This window comes from Rhinichthys klamathensis, unplaced genomic scaffold, assembly GCF_029890125.1.
Source record: "Rhinichthys klamathensis goyatoka isolate OS25496 unplaced genomic scaffold, OSU_Roscu_1.1 h1tg000352l_1, whole genome shotgun sequence".
Taxonomy (NCBI): Eukaryota; Metazoa; Chordata; class Actinopteri; order Cypriniformes; family Leuciscidae; genus Rhinichthys; species Rhinichthys klamathensis.
Window position 1 is genome coordinate 1,029,021 of NW_026606863.1, and position 13,808 is coordinate 1,042,828.

A 13,808-nucleotide genomic window follows, 5' to 3' on the forward strand; every position below is an offset into this window, starting at 1 on the left:
AATAAAACCCGACTTTAGAAAAATGCATAGGGCCACTCGGCGTGGTCTGCCAAAACACTTAATTATAAACTTCAATATTTCATTCAAAATAATCTCAAAACGCTTTGTGAAATTTTGAAAAGCCGTGCATGCATTAAGGCCACTTGAACTAATGAACAACTGAAACGCTGGTTTTGATTTTATTGTTTGTCGTTGTTTAAACGTGCTTGTTGCATATCTCTATTTTATATTTGATATGGTCTATTGGTGAAGTAGCCTATAGCATTGATTACTGTGGAGGGAGGGGTGTGGGGATTCAAATAATTCAGCAGAAGCAGGGATGTTTAGACCAGAAGGAAATCCCCGTCCCTCCTGGCAAATCACACTTTACTTAAAACCATGTTTTTAAAAACTCTAGGTTGTAGGGAATCAAAATAATAATAATAATAGGCCTAATAAAAAAAATATATATATATACTGTATATAGGCTATATATGTAAAATTACTTTTTTTACAGAACTGCTTTTAAAATTACGATTGGTAGCCTCGTACGATTGGTACAGATGCAACGTCGTTCTGTTCGATACTATTGTTCCTAGTGTAAAATGGAAATGCATGGTAATTTTATTTTATAAATATAACCAAAAAACTGTATGGTGTAACAGAGTTTTAGAGCTAGACAAATCTCTCTGCATTAATAAATATAAAATTTGCAGTAGACCATGTTTGATCGGGATTTGAACCCGTGTCATCTTGATGATCGAACCGTCAGTTCTACCGCTCGGCTATGAATTTTCTCACTGAGAAATGCCCAAACGTTTGTTTCTCACATGAGCGAGAAAACGTTTTCTCGTAAGCCAGTGAGTGTAGGCCTACTTTAGCCTACATGAATAAAAGTAGACCTTTTACAGTTTTAAAAGATGATATCTTATCTGTATGACCAACAATTACGCAGTAAGTTCTTTTAGCTGTTATGAGAAAAATAAATCCAAATGAACGCGCCGCCGCGTTTGTCAAACTCTAATTGAACATGCCAGAATAAAGCCAGATTTTAGAATAATGCATAGCCACTCGGCGTGGTGTGCCAAAATACCCTAATTATAAACTTCAATATTTCATTCAAAACCATCTCAAAACGCTTTGTGACATTTTAAAAAGCCGTGAATGTATTAAGGCCACTGGAACCAGGATCGTAACTGAAACGCGCTGCATGTCTCAATACAGGAAGCGCTGGTTCAGATTGTATTGTTTGTTGTTTAAACGTGCATGTTGCATATTTAAAAATATTTGTTTAAAAATAAATGTTTGTTGTAGGCTTATTTGTAAATTACCATAACTTGTAGAATTTCATCCTTACTGTTAATTGACATTAGCCCCACTTACGTTTTGATAAATGTCCCTTTGCGCCACCTGGCGGTCATTTCGCGAGCGACTTTGAAATGCGACTGGTTTATTTTTATTGTATTGGTCTACTTTAAAAAATAATACTTTATAAGACATTTATGGGAAAATACTATTTTCTTTTCAAGATGTTTCCAACTGTAACTTTGAACCAATTCTGTAGAATGGCCCATATAGCATTTGACCAGGATTTGTTTCCAGGTATGACTAAAAATGTGCTTCTGGCTTTCATTTATATTTTGATTGTTTGTATATATATATATATATATATATATATATATATATATATATATATATATATATATGTGTGTGTGTGTGTGTGTGTGTATATATATATATATATATATATATATATATATACATGTAGGCTATATATATATACAAGAAAGAATGCAATGACAATATATATATATATATATATATATATATATATATATATATATATATATATATATATATATACACATGTAGGCTATATATATATATACAAGAAAGAATGCAATGACAATATATATATATATTGTCCTTACATTCTTTCTTGTGTGACACCCCTGAATGAAAGGCTCATTATTATGCAGGGTCACTGTCTGAGAACCACTTAATTATTCATGATAGGGGTTGGGCCGTTCCGCCCATCCGCATATTGCCTTGGCAAACAAAAAAAGGTTTTTCACAATTTAAAACAATCTATTGTTTTATGTGAATGATTAGGAAGAATGATTTTCAGATCATTTTGAAGCAAAAACTCTAGGCAACAACGTACATTAGTCAAAAGTCTTGTGGACTCATATTTAGTATGTTTTTTGTGTCCTTATTTCAAAAACTTTATTTTTTAGTTTTTTCAATAACCACGCATAAACAATATTCTCTCAAAAATACAAACATGTACATACATGTTGCTCACACATTATGGTAGACCTGTTTGTGCTAAATAGAGTTTAATTTCACCTGTGCCATTAATATGTTTATAAGCAACTGAAAAAAGCACAAATGTCAGAGCAAGTCAAAACATCCAAAGGGCCCCAAAAACACTCTGGTCCCCAGAGGGTTAAGATTGTATGTTTGGTAATTGAACCTAAATAAATTTAAAATTAATGTTCTATATTTCAGATCAATATATTTGTTTTCCTTCATTTTAATCAACACTAACTTTATTCTCATCTGAATTATAAATAACTTATTTCTGTATAAAATAAAAAATCCCCAATAATCCAGACCAACCAGAGCGCACTATTTCTACAACATCATCAGTGCTGAAGCGGAACTACCAGAGCCGTTTGGCAGATAGCGAGCAGATATTTTGTGTCACGTCGTGCACAATAACCCTAAAGGCACCAGGGTGGCGGTGCCACCGGCTTTTTATATATATATATATATATATATATATATATATATATAAATATAGCTGCGAGCAGCGATGAAGGGCCAAAGCCGGCGGCACCGCCACCCCGGTGCCTTTAGGTAACTAAAGGCACCGGGGTTGCGGTGCCACCGGCTTGGGCCCGTAATCGCTGCTCGCAGCTATATTTATTTTTTATTTTTTTTTTATAATTTCTTTATATCAATATTCAACGTTTTATGTTTAAAACATTATTTCTGCATTTGTAACTGCAGGTTAAATGCATTCCTGTCCCTCTGAGCTGCATTAAACAGTGTGTAAATCCATCTAAAGCCACTTCAGATGCAGCAAAGATTAGTTTTGTTGATACTGATTACATTTGATTGTAACAGCCCTATTATGTCTTATTATTCTAATAGAATCTATTGATTAAATGAAAGAATTTGACACAAATGATGATGCATACATTTAATTTAGTTAAAAAGGGCTTTATAAAGTTAAAAATGCCTACAAAAAGGTAGAAATCAATTTAAACTTATTGTAAAAGATAATTTCTGTCACTTGTGCGAACTAACCACCGCACAAAATATGAAGAACATCACAAACTCAGCCCAAAACCTGCCAAGGTACCAAAACAATAACACACCCTGAATTACCGTTATCGAAAAAATCCCTGAAAATGTCGAAATATAATTTTTTGTCAATATCGCACACCCTAGTAGTCGATATAGTGGCGCTTTCACCCCTACAGCACGAGCTCCAGTCATCAGCCGTTCTTTAACCTTCATTTATTGGCCACGAAATATCACCTTTGGAGCTTAAGCGGCGTGTTTCTTCACGAGTGAGAGATGAACAGCTTGTGTGTGTGTGTGACGACAGGTTTAACTGTTAACGGAGGCTGTTCGTGTGGAATGAAAACTGCTGACGTGTCTGTGTGTGTGATCTAGATTATAGAGGAAAACACCGCAGCCAGACAGTCTGCCATAGAAAGCATGAGTTGATTCAACGGTCTTGACCACATCGTTCAGTAGTGTGACCGTTTCTCAGCTGTTTTCATAATAGTGTGGCTTTCCCAGTAACTAACCAGATACTTTTTCTAACAAGAAGCAACAAAACCAGGCTGTTTTTTCTCTCATTGCGTACAGTTTTATGGTCAAACTTCGGCAAAAATCATCTCAACTCGTTCTCGCTCTCATTCTAAAGAACACCGGAGGGTCTGATTCATTTTAGTGAATCATTTAATTGATTCTTTTCACACACACTGAATCATTTCAGCCCCTGCTCACCATTTTATGTGCATCAAAATAATTTGTCAATCACTGTTATCAAGTTACATTTAGAGGGTTTGTAGGATTTTTCTTATTCAGAAATTAATACTTTTATTTAGCAAGGATGCATTCAATTGATGAAAAGTAATATAGTTTTACAAAAGATTTCTATTTCAAATAAATACTGTTCTTTTGAACTTTCTATTCATCAAAGAATCCTGAAAAATAAAATATGTAATGGTTTCCATGAACATATGAAGCAGCAGAAACTGTTTTTAACATTAATAATAATCATAATTGTTGCCATGTGACACTGAAGACTGGAGTAATGATGCTGAAAATTCAGCTTTGATCACAGGAATAGATTATATTTTACTAAATATTCTTTTCTGTATTTTTAATCCATCATTGGGGAGCGTAAATATATTCTCCCTCTAAATAGTTTGTGTAGTTAACTACTTTTGTTTCAAACTGAGATCACGATTCTCCAAAATAACATGTAATTTACTTAGACTGCAGCAACTAACATTGTGTCAGAACTTTATTTAAAATGAATTATTTAAACATTATAAGAGTGAATGATTCAGTGACTCACTCATGAAGTCTCTACTTGTTTCATCGCTGGACGAATCTGTGTTTTTGAACAAATCTCTTGAATGAATGATTCAATGACAGATACATGTTAACAGTCACTTGTCTCCCCCTACTGGTGTAACGGTGTAATAAATATAATCGTTATGTGAAGCGCCAAGTTACTTTCAAAAAGTGATTAGCTCTATTATGATCGCTACCATATAGATCAGTGTTTATTTCCAAACTATAAACTTTTATCCCAGTACTTTCTGCGATAACACCCGCCTCTGTGTGTGTGTGTGTGTTTCCTGTATGCAGGAGGAAGTGGAGCCGTTCCCAGAAGAGAAAGACAACTTCCAACAGCAGCTTTACAAATTTATGGAGGATAGAGGTGAGACGTGTCAGTGTTTAGTATTATTCGTATACTATTGTAGTATTTTAATGGTTTGCATTATTTTTACATTTTCAGTTTTCATTGTAATTGTAATATTTTAGTAACTCAGTATTTTATGTGCTTTTGTTATTTTTATAAAATGTGTATATTTCTGTATAGCGTTATTTATTTTAAAAAAAATGTTTTAGTAATTTTATTACTTCAACTTTAAATCAAGGCAACGTTTTTGTTTAAGTTTTTAACCTAATATAAATATTTTATTTCAGCTTTATTTCAATAACAGAAATTGATTATGATTAGTTTTAGGGTATGTTTACACAACAACTATGTACTAAAAAATGGAAACGTTTTTTGTTTGCGTTTTTCATGTACAGACGACAACATTGTCAAAATGATCCCGTTCACACGGATCCGCGAAACGACTAAAAGCGCTGCGTTCTGCTGCCAGGCCAGGAGATGGCGATGTCACTTTGTAAAGAAACACTACGCTCCTTTTTTTTAAAAAAATTTATATTTATTTTTTATTTTTTTATTTTTTATTAAATAAACACTACGCTCTTATAGACAGAACATGTAATGCGCATGATGTCACCGGTTTCACAAATTCGTGTTTTTGTAGTCAGTTCTCGTACAAGGTGCTTGAAGTTGACTTTTAGAAATGTTAGTCCTTGAAAACCCATAATTATAAAAAGGTACTTGAAAATGCTTGAATTATTGAAAGACAACAGGCTATATTAGAAAATAGTGTTTCATTTTATTGATAAAATATTATTTTCACATGGATATGGAGCCATTTCACATGGCTATAAGCATGATATTGCTCATATAAATATTCAAGTATATGATACAGATTACATTATTCTGATCAATCATATATTCATGGGAGAAAAAATCAGTTTGAATAAGAAAAGCGATATCTTTGTCGTAGTATCCTTTAAATGGTTAAAGTTACCGCAGTCATTGCTTGTGCTGCACTTTATTTGTACCATTTAGTTTTTTTATTTTATCTACTTACCTTTTATAGAATTTGAAAGATAATAAAGATATTGTTTTATATGTGAAATAATCATCTGGAATTTCATTTTACAGTATCTGTCTGAACTAGGGGTGTAACGGTACAGCAGTGTTAATTTTGACAGCAAATTTTGATTTAGTTTTAGTCTTAGTCTTTTGACTAAAATGCCATTTGGTTTTAGTCATATTTTAGTCATCTGAATTGTTTTATTTTTAGTCTAGTTTTAGTCGACGAAATACAATAAGATTTTAGTCGACTAAATCTACAGTAGATTTAGTCGACTAAAATCGAATGGGTTTAGTTAAATTGTGCATTAATTTAGAATTTATCTAAAATGTATCTAATTTATCTAAAATGTATCTAAAATTTCCAAACCCATTATATATTCCCCTAGAAAACATATATTAACCTGTTAATATGAATAGAATATGAATGACATAAAATAATATCTTAAAATTAAATAAAAACACTTCTAAAGTAGAACAGTCTTTTTTTCTTCTTAATTCAATGGATGATTATGATGATATTTAGCAGACATATTTATTTGTATAAATTAAATATTATTAAATCTTATTAAATATATTAAAGAGCAGTGAATGCTTTTCACTTTTTATTATTTTGTTTGATTAATATTAAGTGTACAGACGGCATTAGGTTTATTACGCACTGTCACTTTAAGACCGAGTGTGCAGATCCAATTGCACTGATGCACATCCGATATTCTCACAACTGTACGTTCTGTATAGACATAAACGACTGTGTTTACATGAATACTTTCCAAAACGGACGTTTAGACGTGTGTATTTGTCCATTCAGACGCGAAATAGAGCTCAATTCAGTCCTCGCGCGCTGTATAGCTGTCTATGGGGCTGCACGCTTTGGGTCGGGTCGGGTGTGTGTGTGCGCACAGAAAAACATACCGAATAAAGCTCTCTTTCGCGTCGTCACTCTTATTTAGATCTATCCATATGTTTGATCTTCTCTTTCTTCCAGACGTTTACATTTTTGAACGATTTATGAGACATGCATCAAGCGCATGCCAATTCCAGTCCCGCCTGTAGATCAGCACGTTATTCAAATGTGAGCATCTTCCACAAACGCAAATCAGTTCTGAATGGATCTCTTTCCAATCGTCCCTCCCTAACATTTTCGTCTAGTTTTTATTTGTTGACGAAAATGTCAATACATTTCGTCATAGTTGTCGTCATTTAAAACTGGTTTTTATTTAGTTATCGTCTCGTTTTCGTCTGTGAAAAAATGTCGTTGACGAAAATAATGACGAAAATTATTCGTCAACGAAATTAACACTGCGGTACAGGTATTCGTATTGAACCGTTTCGGTGCGAGGCTTGCGGTTCGGTACGCATACAAACTGAACGATTCCTTGGACCATTTTTCCCGCCGGCAAAATTCGCGCTGGCGCGACCACCACAACGTTGCGCAACATCAAATGGCAAACGGAACGAAACTGCGCTACTCATTATGTGCTCCAGTAAAGAAAGATCCAGTGAAGAAAACATTTGAATCCGCCACTGAAGTAATAACAGCACTGCGAGATCTAGTGAAGCATTCACATTTCTCCGTTATTAACCGTAGATCTCTATTAGATCAAACAGCGCTGACGTGGAAACCAGGAGAAACATTGTGCCGTGAATGAACTAGTAATACTTTATGTCCACAGATCAGCAACATTCACCATGGATTTAATATAGTAACACTAACTGTAACCAGTTTGGCTGGAATAGTGAATTCCTTTCAAGTACTTCACACATCTTTATCCAGCACTCCAAAACTCAAATATTATATAAATAAATATATGAAGAGTTCAGATGCAAAAGCCTCTAAGTGCCATTTGAAATTTTCTTCATTTTTATGAAGCTTGTATATTTAAGTTCAGTAATTTCACTCAAATGACAATTATTAGGTAATCTTCATTGCCATTTAAGTGAAATTACTGAAACTTAAATATACAAGCTTGATAAAAATGATCATTCTAGAAGAAAATTTCAAATGGCTTTTGCATCTGAACTCTTCATATATTTAAATGTTATTTTTAATGTGATGACCAACACATTATTTGTTCATCCTTCAAAGATGACCCCCATTTATAAACCTGAAAGCTTCAAGATGTAGGAAAACTCACACTTATTTCAAAAATATTTTTTCTTTTAACAAATAGGAAATTTCTTTGGCATTTCTTACTTTTTGCTGTATCGAAAACGTACCGAACCGTGACTTTAAAACCGATGTACGTACCGAACCGTGATTTTTGTGTACCGTTAAAACACCCCTAGTCTGAACCCTGTGTGTTTTACACGGAGACGATAACGGGATCATTTAAAAAACGTGCGCTTTGAAATACGTTTTCAGGCCGTTGTCGTGTAAATGAATGCATAAAAGTTTTCCGCTTTTGCTTGAAAACACTGTCGTGTAACCGGCCTCTATAGTTAGCAGTAACAACACTGGAGGTCGTCATCCACTTGACCATTTTTTGTTGTATCTTTTTTTTTTCAAGTCGCTTCAAATGCATTAAAGGGATAGTTCGGCCAAAAATGATATTTAACCCATGCATTACTCACCCTCAAGCCGTTCGAGATGCATATGTCAATCTTGTTTCAGACGAACACATTTTCAGTTATTTTAGAAAATGTCTTAGACCCTTCAGTGGATATAATGTGAAGCAATGGGGTCCACCTCCTTCAAGTCCCAAAATGTGCATATATCCTTCACAGAAGTAATCCATCCGGCTCCAGGGGGATAAACGAAGGCCTTCTGAGGGTAATCCGTGCGGTTTTGTCATAAAAATATACATATTTAAAACTTTATAAATGAAAATATCTGACTTCCGGCAACGATCGACGCGCGTTCACGGGTGATGGAAGTCGGCGTACGAGGTATGACGTAGCGTAGGAACCGTCGTGACGTAGAACGAACGCGCCTGCGCAGCCAGAGAGCAGAGCAAAACAAAACTCCACTCAGTTCACCCGTGAACGCGCGTCGATCGTTGCCGGAAGTCAGATATTTTCATTTATAAAGTTTTAAATATGTATATTTTTATGACAAAACCGCACGGATTACCCTCATAAGGCCTTCGTTTATCCCCCCGGAGCCGGATGGATTACTTCTGTGAAGGATGTATGCACATTTTGGGACTTGAAGGAGGTGGACCCCATTGCTTCACATTATATCCACTGAAGGGTCTAAGACATTTTCTAAAATAACTGAAAATCTGTTCGTCTGAAACAAGATTGACATATGCATCTCGAACGGCTTGAGGGTGAGTAATGCATGTGTTAAATATCATTTTTGGCCGAACTATCCCTTTAAAGGAGTAGTTCACTTTTAAAAAAAACTTTTGCTGATAATTTACTCACCCCCATGTCATCCAAGATGTCCATGTCTTTCTTTCTTCAGTCGAAAAGAAATTAAGGTTTTTGATGAAAACATTCCAGGATTTTTCTCCATATAATGCACTTTGCTGGGCACCAAACGGTTCAAGGTCCAAAAGACAGTTTCAGTGCAAACTGCAAACTGTTCAAAGGGCTTTAAACGATTCCAGACGATGAATAAGGGTCTTATCAAGCGAAACGATCGCTCATTTAAAAAAGAAATAATAAAGTTTAAGTTTTATAAGCTCAAATGCTCGCCTTGCTCTGTTCTGTGATGCACGTTTGTGACTCTCCTGTTCGAACTCGTTCATCAAAATGAACAAATCTTTTTTTGAGTCATTTGATTCATTTAACGACCGAAATGAACAAATTGACTCGGAAAAAGATTTGTTCATTTTGATGAACGAGTTCGAACAGGAGAGTCACACAGAACAGAGCAAGGCGGGCATGTGAGCTTATAAAACTTAAACGTTGTTATTTATTTTTTAAATGAGCGATCGTTTCGCTTGATAAGACCCTTATTCATCGTCTGGTGTCGTTTAAAGCCCTTTGAACAGTTTGCAGTTTGCACTGAAACTGTCTTTTGGACCTTGAACCGTTTGGCTACCATTGAAGTCCATTATATGGAGAAAAATCCTGGAATGTTTTCATCAAAAACCTTAATTTCTTTTCGACTGAAGAAAGAAAGACATGGACATCTTGGATGACATGGGGGTGAGTAAATTATCAGCAAAAGTTTTTTTAAAAGTGAACTACTCCTTTAATGCAAATGTTTGTATTTTACTTTGAAACTCACACTAACTAGCTTCTTTTCGTTTTTTCCAGGAACTCCTATCAATAAACGCCCCGTGCTGGGCTACAAGAATCTGAATCTTTTTCAACTCTACCGGCTGGTGCACAAGCTCGGAGGATTCGACAGTGTGAGTTGTGTTTCTGATGGCCAAACGTGTCTGCATTAGCTTCCACTCGCTGAGCAGAACGTGTTCCCTCGCTGTGTTTCAGATCGAGAGCGGGTCCGTCTGGAAGCAGGTGTATCAGGATCTGGGCATCCCTGTGCTCAACTCCGCAGCCGGTTACAACGTCAAGTGTGCCTACAGGAAGTACGTGCATCTTTGCCTTCAGGATGACAGTGACAGCAAACATGAGTTGTTCGGCTGTGGCATTTCAAACGTTAGTGCTTTAGAGAGCAAGCGCTGTATTCACCGGTTCAGTCTGTTACTCTCTCATTCTTCTGAGGTGATGACAGAAGCGTATGGTGAACGGTTGTAAACATCAGAACCCATAGTGCCTCAGGCTGTTCAGTTTCATCCTCAGTTAAACGGTCAAAGTTTAGAATAAATTAGACTTTTAAATGTTTTTTTAAAGTTGTCTCATGCTCAACAAGATCAAAAAAGCAGTAAAATTGTGAAATATTATTCCAATGTAAATCAGCTGTTTTCTATGTGAATATATAGTAAAGTGTAATTTATTCCTGTGATCAAAGCTGTATTTTCAGCATCATTACTCCAGTCTTCAGTGTCACATGATCCTTCAGAAATCACTCTAATATGCTCAAGAAACATATATGATTATGATTAATGTTGACAACAGTTGTGTTGCTGCTTCAGATTTGTGTGGAAACCGTGATACATTAACATTCAAAAGTTTGCATTAAGATTTAAAAAAATTATATTTAAATATATTATTTTATTCTGCGTGGATGCATTAAATCATAAGTGACATTTAAATAAATGTAAAGTTTTACAACTATTTTTTATTTCAAATAAATTCCATTCTTTTGGAAATTTCTATTCATCAAAGAATCCTAAAAAATTGTGAAAGTGGCTGGAACCGTTTTCAACATTTACTATTAATGGGAAACATTATTAATAAATGAGCACCTGTTATAATTGAGCAGCATATTAGAGTGGTTTCTGAAGGATCATGTGACACTGAAGACTGGAGTAATGATGCTGAAAATACAGCTTTGATCACAGGAATAAATTACACTTTATTATTAGGGCCGGGACTCGATTAAAAAAAAAAATCTAATTAATTAGAGGCTTTGTAATTAATTAATCGAAATTAATCGCATTTTAATTGCATAAATATTTGACCTGAGAACAGTGAGAAGTATTTTTTTTTTCACATGGATTTTCAGTATACTATTGAATAATGACTGAATACATAAGCTTAATCAACAACATAGTTTATTTTTGTTCAACCAAGTCCAGCAGACCAGTGCAATTTTTGCCATTAAGTGTCCAGCAGACCAGGACAATTTTTGCCATTAAGTGTAGTAGCATATTGCTACACTACACTAATAGCAATAGCGAATCTCGATCTCGTCAGCTTCTTCATCATGAACGCTAGTTGGTGCGCCAGTATAATCGGTCCGCCGAAACTCATCCAGTGAGAAACGTTCCGCGGTGCAAAACTAAGTGTGATTAAAATAATTTGTGTAATTAATTAACGCGTTAAAGTCTGTAATTAATTAATCTTAATTAACGCGTTAAAGTCCCGGCCCTATTTATTATATATTCACATAGAAAACAGTTATTTTAAATTGTTCTAATGTTTCACAATATGTCTGTTTCACTGTATTTTGGACCAAATAAATATTAGCTTTGATCATTGGATGTAGTATCCTGTCAAATGTGTATGGATAACTGTTGCTGATCCTCCTGCAGATACCTGTATGGCTTTGAGGACTACTGCACCTCCACAGGGATCACCTTCCGCATGGATCTGCCGTATAAAACGGGTGAGAAGACGAGTGGGAAGAGTGAGGAGAACACTGAGGAAACAGTCAGCGGAGGAACCAGTGTCTCTTCAAGCACAGAAGAAGAGCAGAAAGCCCTCAAAGAACCAGAGACCTCCAACACACAGCATGTGCTCAAGGTACTAAACATCATCTCAGGGGTTTTCTGCTGTGGCATACTACTCATATTACTCATGCTACCCATACTAATACTACTCATACTAATACTACTACCCATACTAATACTACTACCCATACTAATACTACTCCTATTACTCATGCTACCCATACTAATACTACTCATATTACTCATACTACCCATACTAATACTACTCATACTAATACTACTCATAGTACTCATACTACCCATACTAATACTACTCATACTAATACTACTCATACTACCCATACTAATACTACTCATATTACTCATACTACTCATAATACTACTCATACTAATACTACTCATATTACTCATGCTACCCATACTAATACTACTCATACTACCCATACTAATACTACTCATTCTAATATTACTCATGCTACCCATACTAATACTACTCATACTACCCATACTAATATTATCATATTACTAATACTAATACTACTCATACTACTCATACAATTAATATTACTCATACTACCCATACTAATACTACTCATACTAATACTACTCATACTACCCACAATAATACTACTCATACTAATACTACTCATAATACTCGTACTACTCATACTAATACTACTCATACTAATACTACTCATACTAATACTACTCATACTACCCATACTAATACTACTCATACTACCCATACTAATACTACTCATACTAATACTACTTAAATTACTCATGCTACCCATACTAATACTACTCATACTAATACTACCCATACTAATACTATTCATATTACTCATGCTACCCATACTAATACTACTCATACTAATACTACTCATATTACTCATACTAATACTACTCATACTAATACTACTCATGCTACCCATACTAATACTACTCATATTACTCACACTACCCATACTAATACTACTCATACTAATACTACTCATACTACCCACACTCATACTACTCATACTAATACTACTCATATTACTCATACTACCCACACTCATACTAATACTACTCATACAACCATACTAATACTACCCACACTTATACTACTCATACTACCCACACTCATACTACTCATACTAATACTACTCATACTACCACTACCCATACTAATACTACTCATACTACCACTACCCATACTAATACTACTCATACTACCCACACTCATACTACTCATACTACCCACACTCATACTACTCACACTCATACTACCCATACTAATACTACTCATACTACCCACACTCATACTACTCATACTACCCACACTCATACTACCCATACTAATACTACTCATACTACCATACTAATACTACCCACACTTATACTACTCATACTAACACTACTCATACTACCCATACTAACACTACCCACACTCATACTACCATAGTCAAGTCAAGTCACCTTCATTTATATAGTGCTTTTAACAATATAGATTGTTTCAAAGCAGCTTTACAGTGATAATAGGAAATTAAAGTAAAATATTGTTTTGGCTTTACAGCAGCTCTAGAATAAAGTTATTGTCCAGCTAAAGTTTTGATTAATTTTTCCGTTGCAAAGATCATTAGTTATTAACTTAGGAGCCG

The 13,808-nt window shown here is 34.8% G+C and overlaps 1 protein-coding gene across 3 annotated transcripts in view; it reads left to right on the plus strand.

Moving 5' to 3' along the window:
• The window catches only part of arid4b (AT-rich interaction domain 4B), a 141,580-nt gene that overhangs the window by 112,567 nt on the left and 15,205 nt on the right, over positions 1-13,808 (plus strand). For all 3 annotated transcript variants that reach the window (XM_056232641.1, XM_056232643.1, XM_056232644.1), the window contains exons 12-15: positions 4,879-4,951; positions 10,184-10,278; positions 10,361-10,458; positions 12,028-12,238. In XM_056232641.1, coding sequence (XP_056088616.1) covers positions 4,879-4,951; positions 10,184-10,278; positions 10,361-10,458; positions 12,028-12,238 — 477 coding nt within the window. The remainder of the gene's footprint in view (positions 1-4,878; positions 4,952-10,183; positions 10,279-10,360; positions 10,459-12,027; positions 12,239-13,808) is intronic.